The sequence below is a fragment of the Lineus longissimus genome, chromosome 12 (assembly GCF_910592395.1).
Source record: "Lineus longissimus chromosome 12, tnLinLong1.2, whole genome shotgun sequence".
NCBI classification, from domain to species: domain Eukaryota; kingdom Metazoa; phylum Nemertea; class Pilidiophora; order Heteronemertea; family Lineidae; genus Lineus; species Lineus longissimus.
The window spans coordinates 14,098,605-14,121,571 of record NC_088319.1 but is presented as its reverse complement, the minus strand read 5'-3'; the positions used below and the strand labels follow the sequence as shown (position 1 = coordinate 14,121,571).

General features: G+C 40.0%; 1 protein-coding gene across 8 annotated transcripts; it reads left to right on the top strand.

Moving 5' to 3' along the window:
• The first annotated feature begins 21 nt into the window (after positions 1–21).
• LOC135496585 (rho guanine nucleotide exchange factor 10-like) lies at positions 22–22,967 on the top strand. Of its 8 annotated transcripts, none has more exons than XM_064785950.1 (22): positions 31–132; positions 2,126–2,195; positions 5,430–6,144; positions 8,770–8,925; positions 9,261–9,436; positions 9,863–10,099; positions 10,450–10,629; positions 10,839–10,955; positions 12,071–12,163; positions 12,472–12,693; positions 14,176–14,235; positions 15,651–15,894; positions 17,078–17,193; positions 17,547–17,665; positions 17,952–18,046; positions 18,346–18,461; positions 18,709–18,968; positions 19,091–19,242; positions 19,442–19,584; positions 19,684–19,867; positions 20,239–20,250; positions 20,541–22,967. In XM_064785950.1, the coding sequence occupies exons 2-22, from the start codon at positions 2,145–2,147 to the stop codon at positions 21,722–21,724; spliced, it is 4,632 nt and encodes a 1,543-aa protein (XP_064642020.1). In that variant the 5' UTR covers positions 31–132; positions 2,126–2,144; the 3' UTR covers positions 21,725–22,967. The 8 variants fall into 8 exon arrangements, with proteins under 8 accessions (XP_064642024.1, XP_064642020.1, XP_064642019.1 ...); XM_064785949.1 differs by having other exon boundaries at positions 9,249–9,436; XM_064785952.1 differs by lacking the exon at positions 2,126–2,195 and adding an exon at positions 3,275–3,344 and having other exon boundaries at positions 50–132; positions 9,249–9,436.

Genomic DNA, 22,967 nt, shown 5'->3' with positions numbered 1-22,967 from the left:
ATGTGACTTTCTTGGCCAAAATGGCGATGGCATTTGTTGACTTGGTTGAGAGAAAAATCTAAAAATCTAAAAAAAAACTATTTCAAAGTAAATCCAGATCCCCGAGAGTGGCTGAAAGTGTTGAAACATTTGGTGAGTTGTGAGAAGAACTGTTGCCATGCCTTACAATACTCGACCTATACCCCTATGGGAGGTTAAGACCCTATTGATGATATCCTTTGAAACAAAAAGGCAGAAACTAGGCCTACTTTCATACTTTCTTATACTAGACGGTCTATAGCATGTATAGTATTTTAAGCACGATAAGTGCACTAACAGCACAACACTAACAGTACCACAGGCCACTGAATCGAGGGTCAGTAACTTGTAAGGGGTTCAAAGATTGTAAAATGTCCATGATTGATAGGTAAGGAAGAATAAAGAGAAGGAATCCGCAGAGCCAGAGGTCGGTCTCTTTTGGACCACTTCTTTGGATTTCTTGCTCCATCTTGGATTTCTTGCTCTCTCTTCTACCTGAACCCTTTTTACAACGATTTGACCCCTTACATTGATTCAGTGGTCTGTGAACAGTATAGTACATGTAGTACTAGTAGTGAGTACACAGAGTCGGAGGTGTGGAAGTAAAACATATCCCCCTAAAAAGTGTCCGGTCCTATCATATTCTGAGGGTTTGTGATATTTGGTTCTATAGAGGCCATGACCAGTAATAGCTCAGAAATTAAAGGGCATAGCCATAGTAGAATCCTTTGTTTCTATCTGCCGGACATTTCAAACTTCTCCACTAGCTCTGGGCCCAGGCCCATGGCCATATCATGGCCATTCATTGCGATAAGATGAGCATGCTTTTGTTGAAACTGAAAGTGAAATGACTCGGACCCCTGACCACGGCCATATGTCTGTTGGCACAGCAAACCAATATTGCCAATGCAATCTATCTGTTTCTGCTTGTTCCATATTGAAGTATTTGTTCCGAGGTAGTTATGATTATGTAAGCAATAACATGATAGATAGGCCTATATCATGAGAGATCTCCATAGAATTTTTCTTCTGAGGAAAAAGTGGGTCATAGCAAATATTTCCTGGAAAATTCTATGAAAATCCCTTAAATGGACATACTTTTCCTTCTGTATCCTTGTGCTGAAACCACTTATTAATGGATCTGTGTTCAGCCTGATTGGTCTGTTCACAATGTATTATATATTGCGTACTGATCCCAAGCATAATGTACAGCAATATGTAGTTTGTCATATTAAAAGAATGTCAATTTAGATTTCCTAGTTACTGGCAAGTACCATAGCCTGGTTCCTTGTTGGGTACATCCATAAGTACACAGGTCAGGAAATTATATAATTATATCCCGTATGTAGTTCAGGCCAAATGTTTTTAACTTTTTGTGCACCGGTGATTAGTCCTTTATAGTTTTAGCTGAAACATGCTAGACTTTCATTAGCTGTTATTCTTTAGAAAAAAAGACATCGTTTCCCAACAATAAGTACAGGACTATCCTTGCATTAGATCTAACTTGTCTCCATTTTGTTTCATTTCTCCTGGCCCTTCTTCATGAGTTTGTGAATTGATGATTCCATGTCTGTACAGCAAATATTTCAAACATGAGGCCTTAGCTTCTTGTGGTATAAATATTAGAGTTGAAAAGGCTAAATATTGTTCTCATAATTTCACTGTTAATTTGCATCATTTTAGTATCACAGAGCTGGGATATCCAATTAATATTTGTGAGGGGTGAGTGTCTATAACATTTTGGATTGTCGGATGAAATTGTGGGATTAGGTAGGAAATAGTGGGGTCCAATAGGTAGGTAATGATCGATAGCGGTGTTGACAATGTGACCCATCACACCAAAATGGGTAGTTGTAAGTTGCATTTGGGTCGTATTGAGTTATCAACATGTTCATAGCTTAGGTTATCAGCTACATTTTGATTCTTACCACCTCCATCTTTGTATCTCTTGTGGTACCTGCACCAAGATTTCATAAATATGTACAGATAGCAATAAACGGTACCAACGGTTTTTGGAGAGAAGAATACTTCAGAACTAACCTTCAGTGAATCAATGTGACTGTTATTTTTGGATTTATGTTTTGTATTTTATTGGTTGTTTTCAAAGGTTGCAGTGTTATCAATAAATGGCAACGTGGTACTGTAACCCAGCTACTAACTCTGAGGCATTCCCAAGGGTATGTGTTGTTTACTATGAATCTGCATCAATTTCCTAACATCACATAGCATCCCGATTCCTACCCTTGTACATTTGACAGTATCTATATGGATCCCAATCCCATTTATCTTTGACAGCAGCTTGATTTCCATACCATGCAGTGATCATCTCAAAAGCATCCTAGTTAAATTGCACATGCAACTCATCCATTCCAATGTTTTGACAGCATCCTTTCCCGATTCCAACTTCCATTATGCATCTCAATCATATGTCCTGACAGCACCTTAATTTCAAACTCATAAAAATGTGCATAGGCTCTGCAGTATCCTCATGCAAATATCATCTTCTTCTCTTTATGTGTGATCCGCAGTTGATTGAAGGCAGTATTCAACTTGCCTATACCTGCAGATCTGCTGTTGGCAGCACTATCTACCAGATCAGACCTATTCTATGAGGTGTTAGGCCAGATGAATACGACATCTACTCAACTGCTGGTATAAAGTACGCCTAAGCATCTTGATTCCGATCTCATATCCTGTTGTTGTCTTGACAGCATCCAATTTCCCATCCGCTTGTGAACGTAATGAGGTTTTCAACCCTTTCTTAATCAGTATGTTTTTTCATGAACACCCTGTATTTGATTATCATGTATGTTGAAATTGCTTATGTAATTCTCAATTGTTTCGAAATGAGGAAGTTTGACTTAAGCTACTGGACTTATTCCAAAGTTTTGAGAGAATCCTTTCCCTTTGCCATTATCAGTAAGCCTTGTTGCTAATTATTTTCTCGTTACATTTCATGTCACTTTTCTTGACTGTCTCAGGCTCCATCGCCTGATGTTTGAGTTAAAAATTTATACCTTTTAATTTTGGATATCTTTTCTTATGTAATCCCTGATATGACTAATTGTCACCTTTTGTATGATCTGTTGTCTGTTATGTCTATCATGAACTCTGGGTCATATATCAATGTGCTTTCTAAGCTGCTGGTCACCATATAATGGACAATTTATCAGATATGAACTAACCCAGGTCTATTGATGTAAAGCATGTGATTTGTATGCAGACAAACTGTCACTGTTTCCATTTTCATGAACAGGCTTTAAAATTCTGTTAGAAGACGATATACGACCATGGCCGGTCAATATCTCTATGCCACGGTCAATAAGGTATTGTAAAGTCGTATGGCTGGAATTTTAGACAGTAGAATTACCCTTCCCACCAAACATGATCTAGTGAGTAGTTCTTGGTGGTTGTGGATCCATAGATACAGTGTCGACACCATTTAGTTGGCTGAGGCGCGTCTGTAATACATAGGACCTAATTAGGCTAAACTTTAGAATCCCCGATCGGAAATGACGTAGTTTGATCGCATTCAACTATAAATCCATTGAACGGTGGTGCTTGGTTAGTCAACCGATGACCTTTTTTTGGGGTGTGATCGGGGATTCTAAACTCGTTCCCCTAATTATACATAAGATAGGTCTTTTGTATAGATGTCCCTCAACCGGTGATCATCTGCACAGTAGGTCTATGTGATTGAACTTGATTTCGATGGTTACGCGGCCTGACCCCTATAAGTGTATGAATAGCAGCAGGGGAGCACTATTAGTGGATGAATGTGCTCACGCTGTGTTCTTGGCACAGACTTTGCCCTTACCCACAACAATGTTAGCTCCAAACGGTGTACTGGTAGCACTCTACTTAATGTTTTCAATCAGCAAATAGATTAGAATACCTTTAGTCCCTGTACCTGTAGTTCCTTTATAACAAGTTCCAACCCACATATGTAATATTTTGACAACCATCCTGATGTTCAGCTTGTTGTCATTGAGTCTATGAAATCTCTTCCTCCGTATCATTTCTGTCATTGAAGTATCCATTGAATTGAGAGCTCACCGAGCAACAACTTGGACAATATTAGGTCTATTGATAAATTTGGCGCTTTAGGAGGAGGAAACCTATGCGGTCAAAAAAAGTTGACCTCTCGATCACATTGATGTATACCGCCCGGGAATCTAACCCGAGACCTCAGGTGACAGGTGCTGATGTTTCCACTGCATGACCTCAGCCCTTTGGATCATCTTTATCCAGTATAAATTGTTACTGTGTTAATTCTCATGGAACATGGAAATCATTTGGAAAAATGTCTTAATGTTTCAGCAGCAATTTGCTCATCTAACTATTTTTGTGAATGATTTTTACTTGACTAATATTTAACCTACAAGCACTGTAACAATGATAATGCTGTTACTGGAACTTGTTGTTTAGAATGCCATCAGTAACATTAGTCGTTAGAACACAGAGCTTAAAATCCATGGTTATTTTAATTTGTAATTATTTCTCTGGAAATATGATTCTGATTGAAGACGAGAGCATCATTTGACGAAAAATTATAATTTGACAATTTGGCGGCAACTAATTTATCCTGAAGGACGTTGTAACCTAATTCCCCTCTTTTATGGGTCTCTAAAGCTCACGATGGACACATTGTCGAAAAATGCGTATATTTGTCTGTCAATGTCTGTTGTGTGGATGATGAAAACTATTAAAGATGCAATATCTTTTCATGCAAGCGTTTATCTGGTCAAGTTCTTGTTGATTTCAGTGATAATTTCCTAAATTGCTCTGTCTATGTTCTAAAACCAGGTGAAAATCATTAAAATTAATTGAGGTAGAGCGCATTATTTTGTAGCTATCTCCGTGAAACTCCCCTACCTATCTCCTCTTTTGAGGGTTTGTTGCCCAATTTGGAGACAACTTACTTGCCTTTCTGTAAATCCTTGCCTGACCTTCTGAGGCACTGCATCAGGCTTGTCAAGTTTGATTTCTGTGTCGAGGTCAATTTAGAACATACATGCTATCATTGTCATGATTGATATCGATGTCAATGAATATGGAAAATCCTTTTTTTCCAATTTGTAGAGGTTTCTATCAATATAGATCATGCAATTTACGTATGAAATAATGATTCATTTGTAATCAGCCACGTGTAATTATAGCTGTCTGGATAAATAAATGCACACTTCAATTTTCCATCAATCCTGCTTGTCTGCAATCAGTTGTGATTAAATTGTCAGATTTGGGGCTACTCACATAGTCAGCGCTGTGGTGATTGAAATAAGTATACCAGTGACAGGCCTCAAACGATTTACCGGAACCTTTGTCAAAAGATTCTTAAAGGAGTTGTAAACATAACACATTTGCATGTTGATCTTACTCTTACAATGATGTCTTTTATCTTTTCACTCCAGGGTAGGCCACAAATCATCCGCCGAAAATCCCATGAACTTCCCATCGCGGAAGAAGAAGACCTTCCAACCATACCCGAGGCTTCCATTGAAACAGGCGGCACTGATTTCGTGTATGGGAACTCTCTAAATGGAGGAGCCAAGCAAAGAAATGGCTGGGGACAGGGTCAGAATGCTGGCATGAGCAAACCGTCTGATGATCAGTACAGTTGGCAAGGATGGAGGAAAGACATGACGTCTGATTATGATAGTTCGATTGTATCAATAGAATCGACAGAATCAGGCGACCAGGACGATTTATATGATGATACTTTGCTCAATGCTGGCCTAGATGACACTGGCGGTGCCAACGGACATGAACCTTTTGGTAGACGGCCATCAAATGTGAAAGACATGGTCGACAATTTTGAAGAGTCTGACCAGTTTAGGCGAATGAGTCTTGGGCAGGGTCAACCAAGTAGTGGGATTTACGGAACGGTGTCATTTTCGTCTGTTGGGTATGCCCAGCGGTCGGATGTTGACTCTTATGATGGTTCGGTCTCACCGGCACCAGGGATGACTGATGGGCCGCAATTTATGAACCAGTTGCATGACGCACTCCAGAGGCGTCAGAGTATGCCGCAAGATGGTGTGCCGTCAGTCTACACCCTCGAGAGTGATGTTAAGAGAAATGGAGATCATTCGCCTCTGTCGCCATACCATACATATTACTCAAAAGGTGAGTTGACTAATGAGCTTGGTGTTTTCTCCTCTATACTCACCTGAAAATACCTCCTCTATCATTTGCTCAATTCCTCGGACCGCAAAAACGATAGAAGAGTTCATCTCTCTGTACTTTTTGTCCTTTTTGACCTTTTTGACAGGTCTTCACCAGAGCAGACGTCTTTTAGCTCAGCTTCGCCACCAGGCATCTCTCATTTTCATGCCTTCACCCGATTGTTTTACGTACAAATACATTGGTAATCAATGATCAAGTAGGAAGGCGAGAGGTGCTCAAATTACTCAAACTTTCAGACCCGATATTTCACAACTGTTATTCCGTTATTCGTTCCTACTGGGAGACTAATTAAAATTACCTATAACCCATGTATTCCGCCATGCCAGGTGGTAACGAGTGGATTGTTCAAGAGGGTCCCTGCAGTCTGTTTCATCTTAAAAATCCTCCCTTTTGCAATACTCTGTGTGTTTTAGGAAAGACGTAAGGTCTGCAAGTATCTGTCAAACTTGAGTTGACAAAAATTTGGCGATAGATCTCAGGTGGAATTTGCCTGATTCGTCTTTATGTTATGTACACGACATGTACAGGCAATACATACAAAGCTCTGGCTAACTAGGCTGAGGTTTCTCCAAATGGAATATTTGCTACAGGTTTTCGGAACTGTTTCTTCTTTGTGTGGTACAGTGTACATGGAAGTGTTGACATTTCATCAGGATTTTGGGTTGTTCTCGTGAGGTGCTACTGGCACAGACTGGTTTTGGTACACTGATGTGCTTAGAATGTTCCACAACTATATGGAATATTGGAGATGTCCATGAATCTCGTCCCAATTCCAGAGGATTTTTAATGCCATTTGTTGGGATTTGATGCTGTGACATGCAAGGTTGATCAAGGTTGTGATCCCTATTATTCATTTGGAGAGTACTTTTGTGGATAAAGTGTAACTATGCTGTCCCTAACTGCATCTCATTAAGTTTAAAGTCAACACTATTACCCATTACCAAGGAAATGTACATTGCAGTTAAGTGAATTTCCCAGGATTACAAGTCAGTGTGTCACAATGTGTACATAGTACTTACTTTGTGAAAATTGTGAAATTAGTTGTGAATGATCGAAATCAAAATCAGTGATAAGTTCGAAAATGGAGCCTATCTATGATAACATCCCATCAATCGGAGAAAAAGAAACGAAAAACAGGCACCAGGTGGGCGACGCCTCCGCAATCTACGACATCCCGCCAACTATCGATGAAAATGAAGAACCTGACTTGCCTCGCGGTGGTACCATGCATCGGAATGCGACTTATTCACGATTTTTGGATCATATTCGAAAAGTTGGCAAGGCCCTTGAGGAGACCATCGAAAAGGCTCAAGAGGAGTATATCAGTGTTAACTTTCTGAATGAGAGACGGTCTAGTGGTAGGTGTCTGCAGTTGGTGCAAGCTTTATAGGTATCAAAATCAAATATAGGAGTCAACCTTTAACAGCACACAACTGAGCCACGACTGCATCAAATTTTTGTCCCTTTCTCATGACGAAAATGGCCTCTGGATCGTCAATTTTGATTCTTAAAACTAGCACCTTGTTTATGTCAGTTTTAAAAGTGACGAGACACTGGTTTCGTTTCTGTTCCGAAAATCGGAGGAAGTCACTTTCGTTTCCTCTAAGGAAATCACTGAAATCTGAGACTTTCATTTCTGGTAATCTTTCGTACAAATCTTTTCGGCTGTCCATCATATGATTGGTTGAGATGTGGTATTGACATTTTGATAAGTTGTAATCTGGGACGATCAGTAATGTCAAGTGATACGTACCTAACCTAATTAGTCAGAGATCATGATTTTCTGTATGTATACTTGTCTTGTTTGTTGATGATTGACACGTTTGGTGTACTATTTTACATGTTTAAGCCATGGTGGATGATATATTGGATTTGGGACTTTAAAAAATGATTTGAAAGAGGTTTGCTTGGATTAGGGAACCGGTTTTTGACTCATTGCAATATGATGCAGGATTCTAATTACTAGACTATGTTATGGTAAGGTTGCATGGAACTAACATCATTTCGTTGGACACTACCGCTGCATGAATGCTCTGAGAAGTTGATATCATACAATTAGTCCAGGAAGTAATCACATTTGCATCGAACGCAGAGACAGTGATAGTTTTGGACGTGTTTTTTATCCAATACGGACACATCTTATCAAGAACAAGTAAAGCCAAGTCTTCATTTATTCTTGATCTAATCAAAGTGTAGCTCAGTGAGGGTCCAGTTGTTCAAAGCAGTTAAGGTGTCACAGTCACTAACTTGGTATTTTTTTCTATGGCGATATCTTAGTAGACTTGGTGGGGTTTGGTCATGATAAATTCAACACTGAGAGTCCTCTTGGAGTGCTGTTTTAAACAGCTCAGTCCAGGTCTCTTGCCCTTGCCCCAAAATGTCTGGTCTACAGTGACTTACAGAGATTGAACCCTTTGAAATCCTTGGTCTAAACCAAATTTCATCTGAACCCGTGTCAGTTGCTAGCCCACTCAGAGTAATTGCCAACACTTCTGATTTTTTCGCTAAAGTGACTCTTGCGTTCGAAACAATATCACCATGACAAACATTTTGTTTATTTTACAGAACAACTAGTCAAACCAACAGGAGAGTCACCTGCGTATGTTCTGTATGATGATGCTAATCGAGTTCGTGACGCACCCCCAGCAGAGATCACTGACCTTGTCCGACCTTCAAAGATCGATTATGGAGACGATGAGCCAATTTATCAAGACCCATCAAGTAGGTATTTCAGGCGTGGATCAAAAAATCTTTGAAATTGACCATGAAATTTTGAAAGTGAGTACCAGGGGCCAGTGATTACAACTCCTCGCCCACACCTCTCTATCAAGGTCACCCTCACTATTAAGGACATATGTTTTGGACCCCAATTGGTTTCCATTCAATTTGACCTCTCTAATCGATACTCCTCTCTATCAAGGACAGAACTTGTCGGGCCCCAACGGTGTCCTCAATAAAAAGGTTCTACTGTACCTTCTGTCAAACTGCTAAAGCTTATTACCTCTCGCTTACCAGCCTAATACTAAACTTCTCTGTACCTGAAGTCTTGTTCGCAGGCATGACAGCCGAGAAGGACTCCTATGACCCCGTCATCGAATATCACGACTCTGACTCCGATCAGGACTACACGTGGGGATCGACTGAATTCGACTCGTTCTCTGATGAGGAGGAAAAAGAGGCCACCTTGAAAGTCGACAAAAAGGAAAGAAGAAGAAGTAGTGCAGGATCGGCCGTAAGGAAGTTTATCTTCGGGTTTCTTCCAGGACTTGGGAAGGGCAGGGGTTTTGAAAATCAGCGCATGTTAGGACAGGGTGAATCAAGAAAAAGGGCAGCGCTGGTGCTGCACAATTCTGTTTTCATTTAAATTGGAAGAAACACTATGTCTTTTTACTTTTCATTAGATGTGTTACCTTATAGTTGAGAACACGTGAGCTAGCTTGGCACATTATTGGCTCCTTAGACAATAGATTTGGGTGATCGACTGTAGGAGGAAACCAGGCAACCTGGAAGAAACTTTTGCTGTCAAAGAAAGCCAAACTACAATTATAGCCCCTACAGTGTTGAGAAGAGCTGGTAGCACACATGAGTGCACGCTGAGGCTATAATTGTACCGGGACTAGAATTGTACCATCTTACCTTATGATGTTTTCTATTTTAGGGATCTGGTATGCTTGTGCGAATCCGTCAGACAATCCGACAAATCCGAGATGAGCCTGAATCCGATGATGATGAAATGTATATAGAGTTCAACGTGAACGAGAAGAAACATCCCCCGCCCACCCTACCGCCGTGCCCAGACAATCTCACGCCAGAAGAAACCAAGAGACGTCACATTGTCGGTTGCATCATCGATAGTGAGAACTCGTATGTTGCGTCTTTGCATCGGCTGGTAAAGGTAAGAATGCTACTTACACAAAGCATTTTAGTTTGCGACACCCTGTGTACATCAGTACTGACCTGCCATACATGTACAAGCAAGTACAGATTTATCTAATCTATGAAAAAGACTATACTTGATACAAGCAAACTTGTCAATGTCAGTTTGTGATTTGATGAATCTGTGGTATCTTGCTTTGATTGGGAATAAAAAAGTGCAACTTACTTGCTATTTTCAGTTTTTGAGTGGGAAATCTGACCTGGTGATGTATTACTGTAACAACATCATCCAGCTACATTTACGCTTCCTAAATAGTTTAGAAGAAAAATGGAGTGACATGATAAATGTTCATCAAATCTCTTTTCCAGGAATACCAAGTGCCGCTATTGGAATCTAGTCCACCAATCATAAGCCGGGTCAAAGTTCGTACAATATTTTACAAAGTCAAGCAGATTTTGCAGTGTCACACAATGTTCCAAATAGCGCTGTCTGGTCGGGTGGTGAATTGGGACAAGGAGCAGAAGATTGGAGACTGTTTCACTGCATCAGTAAGTCTACTGCGTACAAATGTACAATTTCTTTTGTAATGTGACTACATAATTCATTATGATAAAGGCTTTTTACTCTGCCCCTGAAATTTTCACACAAAAGGTCAGGTTTTGGGATTTGGCTTACGGCGCACTTGAAGTTTTCTCTTTCTGAAGATAATGAAAACTAAGTCATCTCTTGTTATTTCAATATTCATTTACCATTTCAGTTCTCCAAGTCCATGGTTCTAGATGTCTACAGTGACTTTGTCAACAACTTCTCTGTTGCAATGGATCTGGCTAAGTACTGTGCCAAGCAGAAACCAGCTTTTGCAGAATTCATGCGGGTACTTATAATTATCAAGCCCCTCGAAAACCTCAGAAAAAATACCATTACACCAAGAATTAGAAGTAAATTGTACATTTATTGTCAGGCTGTGTTCGTTGGAAGGTTGAGAAGTTAGGATAGTCATGATAGGGGTTCATAATTTTGACTTTTGGGGAGAATGTTGATGTCCCTGCAATGGTGTCACATGTTTATGTCACAATCCGTTCAAAGGTTTTCGCTGAATTCAGCTGCTGGTCTAAGAATTCTTTATTTGAATTAAGAAGATGTATACTTGAAAATGGAATTCTGTCTAACTTAGGTTTCTCAAGAGCTCAAAGAAGAGGTAGGAGTTATAGTCTCTGTATCTTGTCACTTCTTAAAAGGATTTGATACAGAACTGAATGTGTTTGTCGTCTCACCAATTTGGGCCCAAACCAAGGTGGCATTCGAGGTTATTAGCGAAATGACAGCTCCACCTGGTGTTTGGTGAGACAACTAATACAACAGTGAGGTATCAATTTCTATTCTAAAACACCTCAAACTTGATATATTTTAGGCATAATCCAATGAAAATCGGCTTTGGATACATTTCATGCCAACCCAAGAGGTTCTGGTTGTCTCGCCCGTACCTCTGTGGTCAGAACGAGGCTGATGCATAATCGATTATAGAAATGAAACATTGTAACTGAGGTGTTTTAGAATGGTCTAAAAGACTTTATTTATTCTTGTAAGTCTCTCTATTTCTTTTGTCATGTCATATATTCACTGATGAAATTCACTCCATGTATCAAAAAAAGTCCTGTTTTCAAAGTATTAGTTGCACTTTCTAAAACATTTTATCACACTTAATCAAACAAATGCCAAGCTGGCATATCTTGCGCACATCCAGGACGCTGTGCTAGCTCCGATTTGCCTTTGAGTATTGGCCGCAATTGTTGCATCTCAATGCGACATTAAAAGGTGATGTAACCGCTTGGCAATGCGACGACAAGATGGAGGATCTGTTTGTAGAAAATAACCAGATTTGCGCTGATTGTAGCTAGATCTGGCAACTTTGGTTTTGTCTATACCGTTTCGTTTAGTAATTTAAGTTCCCATAGCTAAGTCATGATTTCAATGTTTTGTTTCTTTCAGCAAAAGCAGACGTCAAGCGCTGACAAGCTGTCCATATTTGGTTTGATGGTTAAACCAGTCCAGCGCTTCCCACAGTTCATTCTATTGTTACAGGTAGGAAATTTGTTTACTTCAACTTGAGGCCAATGAAATTTGTTTTTACGGTCCTCGTCAGCCACTACTAGGAAATGGATTGGAGTTTTACTTCAACTTTCGTCATAAGTAGAGCCATGCTTCTCCTGGTAAAAAACACAAATTCACTGAAAGTAGTGCATCATGACCAGGTTGTGTACATTTGTAGCTATTCATCCATTACAAAAATTTCCACTTTATACGAGGCCTGACGGCAGTGTTCGCAGTGGCAAATGGACATAGAATGGACAAACTAGCAATCTGAAAGCCAATACCTTATACTCTCCTAGGATCTACTGAAGCACACCAGCAAGGACCACCATGACCGCCTGGCCCTTCAACTCGCCCTGACCGAACTAGAGAACTTAGCGCACAAACTTAACGATAGGAAGCGTGACAGTGAACAGTGCCATGCAGCCAAACTGGTCTTCAGCAACCTGAATGTCAAACTGGTCCAGAAAACCTCCGATGCAGAACCGCACTTGATACGAGAGGATGATGTTGTGGAATCGGTAGGTGAAATTTTCTTCTTAATGAGTTAAGAAACGTCGGCGTAAGGGTCTCACGCCCGCAGTGGGGCTTGAACCAGGGATCTCAAGACCGCTCATCAGAAACCCAAGCCACTACACCACCCTGGCAACCCAATTTTAGTCCTGTCGTCATCATCTCCGTACCATATTTGTTAGCATTATCATCATCATCATCATCATCATAAGACGATTATAATAATAGAGCAGATTTTGCAGGGGTGATTAGTTTTGATTTGTTGACCTACTATTAATGAGCCTTGAAGAGATATGAGTATTTGCGCCCCTGGCAGAATTGTTAGGAAGCTTTGATGAAATCTACCCTTCTATTTTCTAACTACAGTTTATGACTTTCAGGTCTTTGCGAGGCTTATCGTGTAAGTTATAGTCAGTTGTCGTGCAGAATGTCCAATTTGAAGATGTTTGTCCCGACTGATTGAAAGTCATATTGACATTGTTTAATGCTCTGTGTATATGTTACTTTGCAGCTTTTAGATTTGAGAATGTATCTTGAGGGGTAATCTCGAATCCACAAATACAATAAATACAATGATTAACTTGACGAATTGAGTACTTTGGAAAATAACCAGGTGATAAAATACTAAGTGGAATAATTTCATGTAAAGACAGTGGTTCGGTCCTTCTTCATGCTCCACTCCGCAGTAAGTTCTGTCACTTATGATAGAGCTTATGTGTATGAGAATATGTGTATGAGAATGACTCTGGTATTCGAGGACACAGTAACTGTGGTCAGTGGTGCACAAAACTAACATTGGTCATTGCATTTATTTCATCTTCTCAGGGTATATGGGGCCAAGAAATTCCCTCTCAAGTTCGCTGCATGTTAACTTCATGTTTCTTTTAGCTTTAACTGCTTTTAAGTAATAGCCAGAATTGATAGACTAAGAGATTGGAACCTAAAATGTCCAAAAGCTTCTTTACTTTAAACAGACAGTTTCTTAACTCAGACTGTTATCATATTATTAACTAAATTGAGATATAATCAAGATGAACAAAGGGATACCCAAGGAAATACAGGGCATATCGTCAAAGTACCAAAGAGAAGTTTTAGGATCTCATTGAAATACTATTTTATCATAATAGTTCTGCTTCCACATTCTAAGTGTTATCAATTCCTGGTAAGAGTGTGAATAGGTATATATCCGTTTATTGGTGACTGAATGACTACATGTAAATCGTCAGAAATCGTATGTTACATGGATATTTTCCAAACTTACCCTCATCTTTATTAAAAGAAGTCAGTCAATTGCCAATAGGCCTGGCGTACACATTGTACAATGCTATTGTTTACTAACCAAATTTCGACATATTTCTATTTGTTTTTTTAGTTGTTTTGGATTGGACCGCTAATAACTACTGTGCTGCCACCTTTTGGCAATTAAGTCTCTCATTCAAAACCAACTCATCCGCCCAGATTATATCATTTTTACCCACATTATTTTCTAGCGCCTTACTGCGGCCACCACTGGCGCTCAGATAAAACGTCTCCAGAGTAAAGGTTACCAGGTTGTATCTTCTACCCTAACATTTTCAGTTTCTCTAGTTGACTGTAGTGCTCTAATTCATCTTCTAGATTATTACAGCTTGGTTTTTGCGTATCTTTAGCAAAAAAATTCAAACGCTTATTCTATTTTAGAGTGAAATTCTATTACAAGAGATTAATGAGTGGTCAGTATTAAATAGAAGTGGGGAATGTCATTTCACCCTTCTGTTGCTGTGGTCCCATCAGCGATTTTGATCGATTGATTACTTAATTGATTGATCAATTATTCAATTGACTGATGGTTTATTCAATTGATTAATTGATTATTTGATTGATTGTTTGACATTTTTGCAATTCATTTTCCTTTTGGTTTGGTTTGACTTGCATTCTGCTGTGGTTTTATGTTACTCTGATGGTGTGGCCATTTTCCTGGTTGAAACCCTTTTGAACTCTTTCACTGCCAGAGGACTCTCAAAGTGTCAACTAGTAAGCAAATGATAGTCCGTTGAGCCCTGCTTAGCTACAGAATTCTGATTACAGTACTGTCACGACACCGCGTGTTTTACTATTTAAAAAAATGTTTCTTTAAAGAACAAGTTTAAATTTGCAGTCATTCCAAAATGTGACTCGCTCTACCAAAACTAGGCGCTTGTCGCATCTGAACTCGACAGGTTGATACGGACTTGTTGTTCATTTCCCTATTGTAGACCTTTTGTGAAATCTATTACAAACTGATTTGGTCACATTTCACAAAAGGTCTACAATAGGGAAATGAACAACAAGTCCGTATCAACCTGTCAAGTTCAGATGCGACAAGCGCCTAGTTTTGGTAGAGCAGGTCACAAATGTGTTGGGCAGTGAAAGAGTTAAAAGTGGACTATATGTACTATCTCCTGCTTTTCTGTAGCTTTTGTTGGCGGATAATAAATGTTTTTTGAAAAATGTTTAAGTTGCTAAAGAGAGCTAATGTCATGCAGATGTGTATGTAATATAAAATGTAATATAATACAGTGATATAATATAATACTGTGAAATCCAGTCTATGAGATCAATGATCAAGCCTATGACCTGTATAGGCTTGATCTGTGACCTCATAGAAATGAGGCTAAAGAACATATAACATCTTATGCTTGACTCGAAAAACAGTAGTTGTGTATCATGATACTAATAACATGCTTTGCCTTCTGTTTTACGACCTATGTAAGACAAAAATGTCCCAAATAAACAAATTTTACCAAGTTTACTGAACTTGGTTAATATACACGAATTGATTATCAGAAGAGGTGCCTTTCCAACTGTTATCTACAGTTCTTCAGAGGATTGCAATTGTCACCAATATTTTACATAGTCCGGAAATAGAACCACTTTTAGGTGCACCAAAACCTCAAGATTTTTCAATCGGTTTAAATTTCTATTATAATTTTGCCATTCGTTTCAGGTTTACAACCACAATGGTAATATGATCAAATCCAAACCACGACACCTGGTGATGCTGAACGACACGCTGCTCTGTGCTGGCGTACAGTTCAGGGAAACCGACATGGGGAGATTTGAGAAATACCACCTGAAACTCAGTGTGCCGATTAAGAATGTTCTCGTTAAGGATACCGTCATCACTCCAGATACCAAGGTCGGCGTGAGAGGTCAACTCGGCAGAATCACCATATGCTCCGTCAGACCCAGTAAGTTAATGATCGATTATTGATTTTGGGTGATCAGAATTCTTAACTGATGTTCTAAATGAGTTATCTTGCTGCCGTCCAGGGCCTATTTACAAGTTTATATTAGCCTCTGCAAGCTAGACTGATTCTGAGAGATAATCTTCAGTGGCAGACGGAGTCAGAAATCGTCACAGAGCCACGCCCCTTGTGACATTTAGTGGACTATTCACTCAAACCTCACAAGCGATGTGCCCTGTTGCACTTCTGATGCCACCCGCCATCTAAAATACGTCCTGCAAGTAATCTATTGGAGTCTTTACTTTACACATGTCTTTATGAATGTATATAAGGTAAACCTGTTGCATGTTGCATATTAAGAATTTGCCAATGTTGTTATGAAGATTGTCCCTGTAATTTTTTCGGTCCATCTATCTGTACCATTTGCAGGAAAAGCCAGAAGATTTATATTGGCTATGGGTACAGTACATTTCTTCACACTAACCCCATTATCAAGCATGCTTGAAAAATTCACCGATCTTGACAAAATGAAATTATTCTTGGTGTTGTAATGGTATCTTGGCTGAAGTGGTTAATTTGCAGTGGAATTCTATTAAAGGCCTTTGACTATAAAATAAATTCATTTGTCATGGTTATGTAGGCCTTGTGTCTTGTGTCTGTCATTACTGTTCTTACTACCTTCTATTTAATCAAACTTTTGGGTTAATTTGCATCATGATCAACCCCTTTACTTTCAGAATGTTTTGCTTTATTCCTTTCCTTTATAAAACATGTTTAATACACATTCTACTACTAGCTTCAAGAATCATTTTGCTCTTATCTCAGTTCACGAGGTTGCGTCTCCCTTCTTTCTGATCTTTTCTTATGCTGTGTGAAAAAACCCTGTTTATCATAGTGTCACCCCATTCTGAGGTAATGAAGGGTAAATACAATTAGACCAACTGAAGTACACACTGACTCCAGGTGTATGAGTCCAGCTACTCCGGAAGACGTTTTTTAATAGGCGCATGGATAATCGAGGCTACGTCACGTGACTATATGGCTTATGTGTAAACGCACCCAAGGGGGACAAGTTTCGGTCCCGATGAAAGCAGTGTGACCGGATAAATGTCACCTTAGTTTTACTCAGCAAGGATATGTTGTGTCATGTAGTTTTCTCACAATAACTTGTTTTGCTGACTTTTAGATCGGCCAGATAAGGGCTCGGATGAACTCTACCACGAGTTGGACAACCTTCTGCATGATTTCACTATCATTAGCCAGATGTCGTCACTGGTCTCATCTCTCAAGTGTTCATATGAGGCGAGTACTTTCATGGGCCAAGTAAAGATGTGGATGGAAATTGTTATCATCATGAGTGTTGAGAGTCGTTTGTAACTCTTACAGATCTTGATCCATGTTCCTAACAGATTATTGAGATCCTCCACCTCCATCTGTTAACCCTTTGAACTCTGTGGGTCATTACAGTGGTATGAAACTTATATGAACCCCACTAGTGGCTGCTAAAGCAGCCCGACAGGCCTGGGGGACCATGACTTCCCGAGCATTACAACATCTCTTTTGGTTTCGCAATCAAATGGTATATGTCACCCCCATGCTTTGGTTGTTGATTTCACCTCAGAAGAAGAAAAACTTCTATTATTTATCAATTTCAGAAACTAAACGAAGAACTTCTCCAGGACATGTCAAGAGAAATCCAAGTTGAAATCCAGCGGTTGGATGATCATTTGAAAACTATGGACAGTTCAGCCTTACAGCTGGTCTTCAGATCAAAGTAAGTTCGTTTAAACAGCTTGTTGCAAACCAAAGAAGATAAATCTTTGTCAATAAGATCAGAGATTGTATTGTGCATCAAAGGTGTTTGAAAAACCTGACCTTGTATTTGTGATAGGAGAAAGGCCCTGACTACCAGTATTTCATAGTCCTTTGCTATGCTGCTATCCAAACTTCAACATTGTGCCCTGCTGATGGGGTCGTCTGGTATGAGGTGCACTCGGTGTTCTGACTACATAAACATGTTCCTCTTGACGTCTGCTCCTGTCATAATGCTGTGATTTCAGGTCGGGTCATAAAGAGCGTCTCCACATACAAATGGGAACTCCTGAAGCCAAACAGAGCTGGCTGGCGGATTTGAGGACAGCCCAGTTGGCAGCATGTAGGTATCTGTAGATATGTCATAGACCAACCAGCTGCAGGGGTTTGTTTTTACCTCAACAGAAATTCATAGATATGCTGCTCTGCCAGTTTCGCTAAATTCGGACACAGACCCAACTGGTGTAAACTAAAGTGTCCAACCAGCCAGTAAGCTAGCTCAGAGTAGTTTGACAACCCTCCTGGAGATTACATCATGATTCTCATGTGTAGAAACTTCATAGTAATGTACACTACTATCTCAATGCAGACGTTACAGAAAATGAAGAAGAAAATGTCATGGTTCTGCTTTCCACTTTCTAGCTGATGCGAACAACCCAGGTTGGATGGAGAAGGAAGGCAAAACAAAGCGAGTGTCAACTCAGCTGCCTCTCTTTATGGATCCATTACATGTCAATATCACACAACAGAATGACAGGGTAGGGAGACATTTATGATCAAGAGAGCTATGTTTGAAAATACAGTGGTGCAGATGTAGCTTCGAGGTGTCCAACTCGGTCTCATGGAACAAACAAGACCTTTTTTCACAGGTTTTTTTCATGATCTTTCCATGTTTGCAGTCTGCATAGTCAAAAGGTGAAAGGTGGAGTCCTCTGTTGAATGTGATGGTCCATTCTCTTTATCATGCTAAGATAGAGATCTGAGTTGTGTAATGACTCATTTCAGGTGACTTGTTGTGTCGCCTTCCTCCTTCCCTCCTACCGAGAAGATGGCCGCGCCCGCCAATTTCTCTGGTTATGCGGCGGCACAGATTTCAGCAGCAGCGTCACAGTGATATCCCTCGGTTCGGAGGAGGTCCATGTGACCGAGTCTTTCACAGCCTGCGATGGACAAATTCTCTGCACGGAACTTGTGCCTGGTTGCCCGGAGACGGAGGATGCGGCGTTTGCTAAGGAGACAGTATGGATGGGGACTTCTACAGGAAGGTACAGTAAACCTGAAGATGTTTTTGCCTGTTTATTTTGCAATTTACACAAATTTCTTAAAATTACGCCTTGTATGTGTGCAGGCCTCTTGTCTAAACGTTTCAATCTTCTTTTTTTCTCAGGATATTTGTACATCGTCTCCAAGACGGCCATCGCCAGGACTCTTTACTGTCATTCTCCGCCCGTAGCAGTGTTCTATCACTTTGTTATGCCAATGATAAGGTGTTTGCTGGCCTACAGAGTGGAGAGGTAGCAGTCTACCAGAGAAACCAGGGTAAGGAGGAATTCTTACTCTCTCTTTGTCTTCATTTAACCACTTAGCAGTCTGGCTGATAGGAGACTTTTGTTGGAGAAATGGCATGCTATGTTTCTAATGATAAACACAATAGGGTGTTAAATTACTTGCCAGATGTTTGTTCTTCAAGTAGATCGGTTGGATTAAAAATTCATGGCATCATATACTCTATTTTCAGATGGTTCTTGGAGGTCGGTTGAGCCCACGTTTCTTCCCTTGGCCAGCCATCCAGTAACGAGCATCCTGGCAGTTGAGTCCAATGTGTGGTGCGCCTGCGGTAAATCGATACACATTCTTGATTCAAACTCTCTTAAAGTTGAGGTAAGTTCTTGAGAGTCTCTTTATATGCTTCTGTTTCATATTGCTTTGTAAAAAATCCTCATCATAAACCTACCACTAAAAATTTTCCCACTATTCCAGAATGTGTTCAAGTTGAGCATTGGCAAGCCTAAAGATGACGTCCACATCAAGTTCATGGTGCGTGCAGGTGTCGGCTTATTCATCTCCTTCTCCAAGATCGCCGTGATTCAGTTGTACCACATGGAAACGTTAGACCATCTCCAGGATATCAATGTGGCTTCATCAGTTGCAAGGTCAAAATCAGGTATGTCTAACCGTGAACTTGGTAGAACTTCATATCGGATCAGATCAATACAGAAATGAGCCAAAAAAACACAACGGTTTTTTCTGTCATCCTGTCCAAAGTACCTTAGAATTAAGACAGTACTTGTAGAACCTTTCTTAGCGGACACCTCTGTAAGCAGGATACCCACTAGATCTGTTTAGGGCGGTGGTTTTTCCAAACTGGTCCTTTCCATTCAATTTGAAGACTATTCAGGACACCTCTCTATTAGGGATACATTTGTCGGTCTCAATGGTAATATTAAAAGGGAATTTCTTCTCTACCGTATGTCAGAAGCTTTCCCAATCTATCATATTTCAAATGATCTTATTCTCAAAATATGTACATTTCAGGCCCCACCAATGGTAAAGTTTATAAATCTATCCATTTAGAAAATCATTCTCCATCCTCTGGGCTCCTGCTGTTTTCCATTAGCTTGTAATATATTTGGTGAACTGAGCTTTGTACCTTTTCCCTTGGGCTCCAATTTTTCAGAAAAGAAGTAAATAAGATTTGTAAATGAATGGCTCTTTGTATGAGCAGACCTTTCGTTGATGCACTGATTGTTGACACTGCATTATAAACATTGTAAACAAAGGAAACTGACTGAAGACATTACTTATGAGGTTAACCCAAGCATTTGTTTACTCTTCAGAAAGCGAACCTGTCTGCGTGTTCCCTCCAGAAGAAAACCAGCTAGCAGACGTCAAGGTTGAAATTACCGCCATGACAGGAAGTAGGTCCTGGCTCTGGATCGGGACTAGTGCCGGACGAATCCTCTGTATTCCACTGCCAAGACTTGAAGGAGTGCCCCTCACGACTGGCCGGCCGCTCGTGTCATATCACGGACATGATGGACCTGTGAGCTTCCTTGTCCCGACTGTAAAACCGTTGATACCATCAAAGTTATTAATGTCAAAGGTGAGGAAATTGGTGGTGGAGGAGGATGTGAAAAATGACGCGGTTGCAGAAGCTTTGGAAAGGTCGGCTTCCAAAGTAAGTGTTAAGGGGAAGATAAAGAACTTCAAACTGCCCGATTTCAGGGCGTCGAAACGTAAAAGCGGGGGTTTTAATATGCAACGGAATTCTCCAAGTTTTGTCAAGTCGCCTCCGAGGCGGAGATCCAGTGCTCGTGAAGAGGAACCGGGCTTGGTAAAGGCAAAATCACTTGGGAATCTATCAAAGTTGGACGATAGTGGAGACTACATTGATGACATCAATGAGTTGTATTCCTCACTCATGTGTGAGAGAGACTCTTTCGAAGAGGAAGATGTGTACGACTCGCTTCTTGCCTCTGGCTCGGATCACAGCTTTGTGGAAAGCCAGGAGGAGCCTCTGTACATGACATTTGACCCCGAATCGGAGGAAGCGGTAAATTATCGAAAAAAACTTGCTGCAACTAATCGTCGGCAGTCGACAGGATCTGTAACTGGTGAGCGCAGATCATCTTATACTTTACCTGCTAATCTGAAATCGGGTTCCATTCGGGAAAACAATAGACGAAGACCCAAATCGGAGGCATACAGCTTCAGCAGTGAGGAGGGAAGATTTGAGGAGGCAGCGTATGCAAGTTTGCCTTCCACGGGTATAAAATCATTGGACGATGATGATATGAAAATCATGGAGGAGCCACAGGCAAAAGGAAAAGAAACGGAAACTAAGCGTGAAAGAACGACCAGTCATGATGTGAAAAAGTCCAAAATGAACTTTGTTGGGAATTCCTACATCGTGATGAGTGGGGGAAAGAACTACAAGAGTTATAAACTGACTGGGTCCAACAATTCAAAGATCGTTAAAACGAATGAACCGTTGCTACTGATGTGGCAATGTGCCTTATAGGTAGAAGGAAACAAGGGAATTGATTAAAAGGTGCTTTGTCAAGGCACTGGTTTGAAAATGTGCAGTTGAAGGAACTTAATTGGAAAGGTGCAATGCAAATGACTTAAATTTGAAAAAGTGCTGTTGGGTGTAATGGAAATCTGTGTTGAGAATCCTGTGATCTGCCTTGGAGAATGCTGTAGAAAGACAAAAGATTCAGTTTTCAGATGTCTCTTTTATCTCACAGTACATTGGCACCATTCGCTAGTCACCCGCAAACCATTACTAGATATTGGATCCCCTAGCTCCTGCCTATATCCTTTAACATTTCTGCCTTCCAATACCTTGTCACAATTGAGTTGTGTACTTATTTATGAAAGCCACTTCTGGCTTTTCTGGTGCTTGTACACAGTGTTCTATTCACACATGTACCCAAGATTACTGATATGCAATATTTCTTTGCAAATGATACTAGTTATTATGTTTTCAATTTCTTGTCAAATTAGATTATTCAACTGATAGTAGTCCACATTCTTTGAAATGAAATTGTATCAGAAGGTGGTACGATGTACCTGTTAATTCATGATCAAATATTTTCATACATCTATATATGAAATGCAATGCCTGTGAAAAGAAATTCTGTTACTAAGAAGAAAGAGTATGTTGGCAGAAGACTCTATTATCCACTTTTATAGTCCAAGGCCTTTGGTTTCTTTTGCCATGCACCTTAGGGACAAGGATTACTTTTACATCTGTTCTCCCATAGCAGAAACCTCGTTCCTAAGGGATTGGTCCTTCACACTGTGGAATGTGTGTCCTAGTGCAGTAAGGTAGTGCAATGAAACAATGCCTGTTACTATTGTGATCTCTGTAAATATCAAAACATTGATGAAATTTTCTCAAATGTGTCATTGCATAATTCAAACTTTGAAATGAAGTATTGGACTTCAAGTACATTAAAGCTGCCCAATAACTCTGCCCCTTTACACAGAAGTGCTGTTTTTGTTCACATTCAGTGTCCAAGGGCATTTAATCCTGCTGGCCATGTGTTGTTTCTGCCTGATAAAAGTCAAAAAGTGCATTTGGGAGCCGAAACATCCTTTTTGCCACTTTTGTGACAGGGCCCAGATAATCTAATTGGGTTAGCCATTCTTGATAAAAATAATGTTGTTTATAATCATTTAAACTTCAATCAATGTCCAAGTAACATTGTGAAATGCAAGGAAAATAAAATGCATTGAAATGCTTGCTTTATTAAAATTAA